The 8358-nt window shown below is 45.0% G+C and overlaps 1 protein-coding gene across 1 annotated transcript; it reads left to right on the plus strand.

The window, feature by feature from the left end:
* The first annotated feature begins 692 nt into the window (after positions 1 to 692).
* Positions 693 to 5618, plus strand: POFUT4 (protein O-fucosyltransferase 4). The gene is made up of 3 exons (XM_075610635.1): positions 693 to 1917; positions 3193 to 3818; positions 4568 to 5618. Exons 1-3 carry the CDS (start codon positions 790 to 792, stop codon positions 4713 to 4715), a joined length of 1902 nt encoding a protein of 633 aa, XP_075466750.1. The 5' UTR covers positions 693 to 789; the 3' UTR covers positions 4716 to 5618.
* The last annotated feature ends 2740 nt before the right edge of the window (positions 5619 to 8358 follow it).

Consider the following 8358-nt stretch of genomic DNA (forward strand, 5'->3'; position numbering starts at 1 on the left):
AGAGTGAAGTTACCGGGTGCTCCAGTGAAGACAATAAAGTCACCTGTCCCATACAGATCAATATTGACGAATCTTCAAGTTGAATATTTGATCCACATAGCAAAGACCATGAGTTACCTAGATTAAGGTCCTTCCTAAGGCTTGTTATATAGTAGACACTTTTGCGCACCCGGTGTTGCACGTGGCGTGCGCGTTTAATTGTTAGGGTGCAAGAGGTGATGCGTGTGGTTAGGGGGCGTGACTCTGACGGCACATCGTTAGGGCCGCGCTGTGATTGGTTTGCGGCGTGACAGCAGCGCAGAACTACAATTTTATTGTCATTTCCCTGGTCTGCCTCGCCACTGCTCACGCCCGTACGCGCGCACGTCCCTAGTACAGAAACGTCTGGCTAACACAGCCAATTCTAATAGACGCGCAAGCTATTAATATTAATAACTATATTACACTCCTTAAAGGTCAAAACGTTGGTCTGTGCTATGAAAAATGGACCACATGTTCAACTTTGAGTGGCTGGAGATTCATCAACATTTAGTTTGTATAAATGACATTTAACACGACCTCAGTTTCTTCTTTTCCATTTAATACTTGTAATGCAGTGTAAGGCTCATGTTAATAAAGTTTGATTAAAAAAAAAAAAAAAAAAAAAAGGGAGATTGGCTTGTTGCAGGCTTAAGCTTCCTCCCTACTCAGCCACACAGGCAGGAAGCTTTGCCAGGAGATCGCATCCTGCCGGGATACAGTGTATCCCTCTGTAACTGCATGCAGGGGAGATAGGATGCAGCTCTAGTGATGGAAACAGCGACACACTTCAAGTCTGCAAGCAGCGCTGGCTCTAGAATGCAGAACGCGGCTCCCTGCACAGGAATTGGTGTTGGGACTGAATGCACATGTCACAGGAGCGATCTCTATGGCAATACTTCTACAGAGAATACAAGTAAGCAACGTGTCAGAGGTGCAGAAGCAAAGACTGGGAATGGGCCAGAAACTACATCTGAGATCAGAGGTTATCTGCTGCCCTATACTGATTGGACTTTGGGGTGGATGTCATCTAGGTTTGTAGATCTCCCGCAATATAAAACATATGACTTACTTAGTTACTGTGTTGCACTGTGTGCCTTGTGTTTACTGACTCCTGTCTCTGCTTTGGCGGAACCCAGACAGGGGGAACCCGATGCTCTGGGGTATATGGGGGACATGAGCCCAGAGGGAGAGGGGGTAGTTTGGCCTGACCCAGGTATGGAAGATATGAACCAAGAATGGCTGCCAGGTCACAGCCAGCATAGCTCAGGGGAAACGAGGGAGTTCCCAGAAGAGAGCATGATGTCTGAGTACTGGGGACCCTCTAACGCCTTCTCTGCAATGGAATTGGGGACTCTGGCCGTGGACTCTTACCGGGGTCCTGGCAACAACGACATTAGAAGCAACAAAGAGCTGCCAATACTCCTTTGGTGGAGTGAAAACCTCTTTCCTCATTTCCCAGATGCGACTGAGCGGATCAACTGCCCTCTCAGCTCTTGTTTGGTCACCAAAAATAAGAGGGTGAAACTTCACAAGAGGACTAAGTCTATCATCTTTTATGGGACAGACTTCAGGGCCTATGAAGCACCCCTCCCCAGGCTGTCCCATCAGACGTGGGCGCTATTTCACGAGGAGTCTCCCATGAATAACTACGTCCTGTCACATTTGCCAGGGATCAAGCTCTTTAATTACACTGCCACTTTCAGAAGGGAGTCCGATTACCCCCTGACTCTGCAGTGGTTGCCCACCATTGGCTACTTGCAGAACTCAGCCGTACCTTTAGCTGAAAAAAACCAATGGAGAAAGAATGGATATGCCCCTGTATTGTACATGCAATCCCACTGCGATGTCCCATCAGACAGAGACAGATATGTGAAGGAGCTTATGAAATACATCCAGGTAATCAGCACGTAAGAATTTTGTGCAATCCGCACTACACAATGAAGTCATTTTACCTTGGTTAGATTTGTATTACATAAAACTTGTTGAATCTAGGACTTCTGTAATGTCACTTGTGATGGAAGATTTTTAGGCTGGCTACGTGTAGCTACGTTTTCAATTCCACATCTATAATTTCCACTTTTGAAATACCCGACATTACATCATTCCCATTTCAGTAGTAACTTGCAAAGAAGAAAAGAACAGGATAGATGCCACATGATATGATTAGTAATGTAGTTGTTTGTTGTTCCAGTATTCCACTATTTCAGCACCCCAGTAAGCCTTTTTTTAATTTTTTTTTTTTAAGCGATCCCTGCAAAAAGCAGCTTGAACAGCGTAGAAATAAAGTGATTTGGTCAGGATTACACCGAATGAACCATGACACAAGAGAAATGCAAACAAAAGCACAGGAAAACTAAGGCTGCGTCCATAGGACAGTCAGCGCTGAGCCGTGCGGACGCTCCGCGATGAGCCCCGTCATCCTCAATGAGGATGTGTTGAGAGGGGGCTCCCGCGAGCCTCCGCAGGTGTGCTGAGGCGCAGGGATTTTCAGTCGACAATCACAGCGAAGCAGCGTCAACGGCGCCTTGATGTTGACGTCGGGGCTTCGCGGGCTATTGGCCCAGTGACGTCAATGCCCCGTCTCCCGATCGCGCACGCTGGCTCGTCTGCTAGTTCATGCAATCGCTCCTGATTGCACAGACGAGCCTCAGCATCAGCGCGGACGAGCACGGCTCCCCCCTCTATGGACACAGCCTATAAGTCTTTACGCAGAATCTTTATTACCAAACAAAATGGGCCACAGTTGTAGAAGTTGTAATGATCCAGGAGAGTGTAGATATGTTGTAGGTTGTGATATATTGCAATGTACCTTGGAGTTCTTCATAAAGAAAAAAAACCTATGAGTTTTCTATACCAGGGGTGCTCAACTCCAGTCCTCAACTCCCCTTTCAGGATATCCCTGCTTCAGCACTGGTGACTCAATCACTTGCTCAGTCTTCAACTCAGCCACCTGTGCTGAAGCAGTGATATCCTGAAGATGTGTTGGGAGGACTTGAGGCCTGGCACCACTGTTCTAAACCTCTGTACACTGAAATGTCATATTTGAAGAACTCATATTTGTCCATTAAGAACACCATAAATCAACAGACATGGAACCATATAAAATAACTCTCTAAAGCTCAGGCTGCAACTCTTACTGTTTTTTAATGATTGCCTTTTTTTGTCATTCAGGTAGATTCGTATGGCCAGTGCCTGAACAACCATCATTTTCCTAGCAAGAGGCTGGAGGACACATCAACAGCCACCACTGAAGATCCAGAGTTCATGGCATTTACTGCCAGGTATAAGTTCCACCTGGCCATGGAGAATGCCATCTGTGCTGACTATTTGACAGAGAAGCTTTGGCGCCCAATGCATTTAGGAGCAATTCCCGTTTACCGAGGCTCCCCATCTGTGAAGGATTGGATGCCCAACAACCTCTCGATTATAATGATCGATGACTTTCCTTCTCCCAAGGAGCTGGCAGAGTTCATCTCGTCTCTGGACGGAGACGACGACGAGTATCTGAAATACCTGAAGTACAAGAAGCCTGGAGGAACCACCAACAAATTCCTACTGGGGAGCATTGAAAGGAGAGAATGGGGGGTGAATGACATGACTATACCCAATTATCTCAATGGGTTTGAGTGCTTTGTCTGTGATCAGGAGAACGCTAGGACCACAGCACAGAGGGAGCATAGAAAAACACATCGAAAAACTCCAGCACCAGAGCCACACATTGCTGAGTACAATCATATGGGTTGCCCTATGCCAGTGCCGGGTCTGGGGAGTGCTGAGGAGCTCCCAGAAAGTGACAGGTACATTCCGTCTTTACCATATACTACACTAACCCCATGCCTATGTTATATTAGTTACCTGGAAGTCACCTTTTAATATTAACTCTTCAGTTCTTTATTAGCTTGGTCACTGTACAGAGTCAGTTCTTCCGTGTGCCCATCTGTACGCTTTTCCCATTGTCACAGATGGCTATAGAGACTCTGACACTGGTTCCCATCTTTATGAATATAGGTGATGTTTGAAACACACGGGCCACCCTTACTCATGTTATTGCAGGACACACGTCCAAAACAAGATGATCGTTCCCAAAGTATTGTTATGGGCAAATGTTTTGTTGAATAAGTAAACACTATTGTTTAGCATAATTGTGTATGTATGTGTATGTGTGTGTATATATATATATATATATATATATATATATACACACATATATATATATATATATATATATATATATAGTGTTTTACAGAGCGTACATTCTAAAGTTTTGCTCCTGGCCCGGGGTCACGAGGAACTGATAATAGGATTTAAATCTGATTTGCCCAAGGCTCTGATGTTACCACTATGTTTTCTCTCTCCTGCATCTTACTTTTATTTATTTGTTTTACAGTTTGTCTGCAATTTCCTTTCATTTTCATATATTAATATATTATTATTATTTTATTTTTTTCTAAAATTCTCATGAGTGTAACAACATCCTGGTTTAGTGGGGAAATAATTAGTATTCTCCTCTGTTCTTAATAGTTCTCGTTGTGTTGGTTTCTTTCAGTTGGAAACAGATGTGGCTGCAGGATTATTGGCAGAGTCTTGACCAGGCGGAAGCCCTGACCGCCATGATCCATCGGAATGAAACTGACCAAGGAAACTTTTGGGATTATATGCATGAAATCTTTATAAAACGAAGCATGAATCACTGACTTCGATATACATTTTTGTATAGGTTTTTTTCCCTCTCACAAATGCTGTATATTATAACTCCAAAGACTATACCAAAAACTGTGGACATTAAGAAGACCTTTTTCAGGGAATTATGGGAAATAAGCCATTATAAACCCTCTTGGGCCAATAACCATTTTAAGCTGTGTGTGAGCTCAGTATTATGTATTGTCTTACGCAGTCTGACTACCAAAGTATTTTGGGCAAGTGCTAAATAATTTTATATCAGGAAACAGATGAACTAGGATCGGGTCCAGATGTGAAGCGACCAACACAGTATTAAAAAGAAAGGTACTTTTTAAGGAACTTGGTAATCTTTTTACTTTTTTCTAAAGCCACGTCGAACCATTGGCCTGGTAATCGCTATTTTGACTTTTGCCAGAATTGGACGCAGGTGGAGGTGGCTAATTATTTTATCATAATATTTATTTATCGTATTATCAAGCTGTTATATATTGTGGGAACATTGAAATGGGACACAGACAATGTTGCCTTGAAAACATCTACAGTACATGACCACTCCGTGATATACTGCTACACTCAACACCGCCGGTAGCAATATCCATACCGTTCAAGTACAGACCAGCAAACTCTCACCGTTAACAAAAAGTTGGCAATACGGTGACACTGCTAACTTGGGTGCATCTCACCATCCAGGTGTAGCATTTGTTTTCTTATGGGGTGTGATTAAATTATATATTTATATGTATCTAAATATTTGGAAGACTTTCTTCTTGATGTTGGAGTCAAAAAGGTTGGTGCTGACCACAAATATGGGCCATAAATATGTGCATTATTCAATACTTCAGGGTATTGTATCCGAGTCCTAAATATTTAAAAAAATAATGAGCATATGAAAAATAATAAACAAGAAAACTGACTGAAACCCTGACTGCTGGACTAAAGAAATAAAGGTCAAATAGGGGGGGGGGGGGGACTAGCAAATAATACACATAAACAGGGAGGACAATACCAAAACAAAACCTTAATCTATAAAACCACCATGGGGACAGGTGTACCCATAGTGATTAATAACCGGCCGGTTATCACAAGAAGGCGATATGGCAAAACCCTTACTCAAAACTGTGTACAATATTTTTTTAATAAAAACCCACCAGATAGATAATAGATAGATAAATAATACAATAATAAGAGTTTCTGAAAAGTGAATAGGAAACTTGGAGACCTCCCACGTCTCTAGGCTGCGCTTATAGTGCCGGCTACAGATGACGTCTCCCGTCTCCCGTCTCCATAGCCCAAGCGAAAGTTGTAATTAGAGTTTGGGAGACGTCTCTAGCTACAAGGGGAGTGACAGAAGGCAGAGGGGTGGGGACAAGAGCAAGTGGGAAGACTGAAATGGAGAGGAGTTGTAATTTCTGTTTGTATGCTGAATTTACAGTACTTTTACTTTAAATTACGAGAGGATTTACTGTTTTAAAGTTCATATAGTGTTTTTCAGTTGACAGACACACACACACAATCAGAGCCGCCAACAGAAATCATGGGGCCCAGGACAAATGAAAGGAGCAGCCTATATATATAGAGATATATATATATATATATATACACACCCCCAACCCCCCAATACATATAAAAATACAACCCCAATAATAAAACGCTGCACCCGGTGCCGGGTCGGCACAAGTCAGCTGGGCTAAGCTTACGCCTCGCCGGCGTGAGAGAGAGGCCCAGCGCACACACGAGCAGCCATTGTGGGACTGAGAGGAGCCTGCAGTGGGGCAGGGCCGGCAGCAACTGCTGTGACCTGCAGACGGGACCTGCCACCACCAGCCCCCCGCAGTCCCTCCAGCCGCCGGGCTACCACCACCCACTGGCCCCCCGCAGTTCCGCCAGCTGCCGGGCCCCCACCATCAGCCCCCCGCAGTCCCGCCAGCCGCTGGGCCCCCGCCACCGCAACGTCCCCCCATCGCCAGCCACCGCACCCCCACCACCCTTCCCCCTGCAGCCACTGGCCCGACTTGTGATAATCCCCAAGGCAAGCCTGATTTGTATATGTATTGGGGGTGTATTTTATATATGTATTGGGGGGGGGGGAGTGGGGTATATTTATAGATGTATTGGGGGGAGTGGGGTATATCTGTAGATGTATTGGGGGGAGTGGGGTATATTTGTAGATGTATTTGTGGGGAGTGGGGTATATTTGTAGATGTATTGGGGGAGTTGGGTATATTTGTAGATGTATTGGGGGGGGGAGTGGGGTATATTTGTAGATGTATTGGGGGGCAGTGGGGTATATTTGTAGATGTATTGGGGGGGGAGTGGGGTATATTTGTAGATGTATTGGGGGGCAGTGGGGTATATTTGTAGATGTATTGGTGGGGAGTGGGGTATATTTGTAGATGTATTGGGGGGCAGTGGGGTATATTTGTAGATGTATTGGGGGGGAGTGGGGTATATTTGTAGATGTATTGGGGGGGGGAGTGGGGTATATTTGTAGATGTATTGGGGGGGAGTGGGGTATATTTGTAGATGTATTGGAGTGGGGTATATTTGTAGATGTATTGGGGGGGGAGTGGGGTATATTTGTAGATGTATTGGGGGGGGAGTGGGGTATATTTGTAGATGTATTGGGGGGGGAGTGGGGTATATTTGTAGATGTATTGGGGGGGAGTGGGGTATATCTGTAGATGTATTGGTGGGGAGTGGGGTATATTTGTAGATGTATTGGGGGAGTGGGGTATATCTGTAGATGTATTGGGGGGTGTGGGGTATATTTGTAGATGTATTGGGGGTGTGGGGTATATCTGTAGATGTATTGGGGGAGTGGGGTATATCTGTAGATGTATTGAGGGGCAGTGGGGTATATTTGTAGATGTATTGTTGGGCAGTGGGGTATATTTGTAGATGTATTGGGGGGGGAGTGGGGTATATTTGTAGATGTATTGGTGGGGAGTGGGGTATATTTGTAGATGTATTGGGGGGAGTGGGGTATATCTGTAGATGTATTGGGGGGAGTGGGGTATATTTGTAGATGTATTGTTGGGCAGTGGGGTATATTTGTAGATGTATTGGGGAGGGGTATATTTGTAGATGTATTGGTGGGGAGTGGGGTATATTTGTAGATGTATTGGTGGGGAGTGGGGTATATCTGTAAATGTATTGGGGGGAGTGGGGTATATTTGTAGATGTATTGGTGGGGAGTGGGGTATATTTGTAGATGTATTGGGGGGGAGTGGGGTATATTTGTAGATGTATTGGGGGGGGAGTGGGGTATATCTGTAGATGTATTGGGGGAGTGGGGTATATTTGTAGATGTATTGGGAGGGGGGGAGTGGGGTATATTTGTAGATGTATTGGGGGGGGGGTGGGGGTGTTTTTGTATGTATTGGGGGGTTAAGTAACAGTTACGCGCTAAAAAAATATTTCCGTGGTAGGTGCGCTATGGGTTGGGGGGGGGGGGGTCAGCTCCTTTCATTTGTCCTTGCCCCCATGATTTCTGTTGGCGGCCCTAATCTCACACACACAATCACAATCCCCCACACACACACACAATCCCACACACACATACAATCCCCCCACTCACACACACAATCACTCACACACACACAATCACTCACACACACAATTACACACTCCCACACACACAATCACCCCCCCCCCCAC

This window comes from Ascaphus truei, chromosome 8, assembly GCF_040206685.1.
Source record: "Ascaphus truei isolate aAscTru1 chromosome 8, aAscTru1.hap1, whole genome shotgun sequence".
NCBI classification, from domain to species: Eukaryota; Metazoa; Chordata; class Amphibia; order Anura; family Ascaphidae; genus Ascaphus; species Ascaphus truei.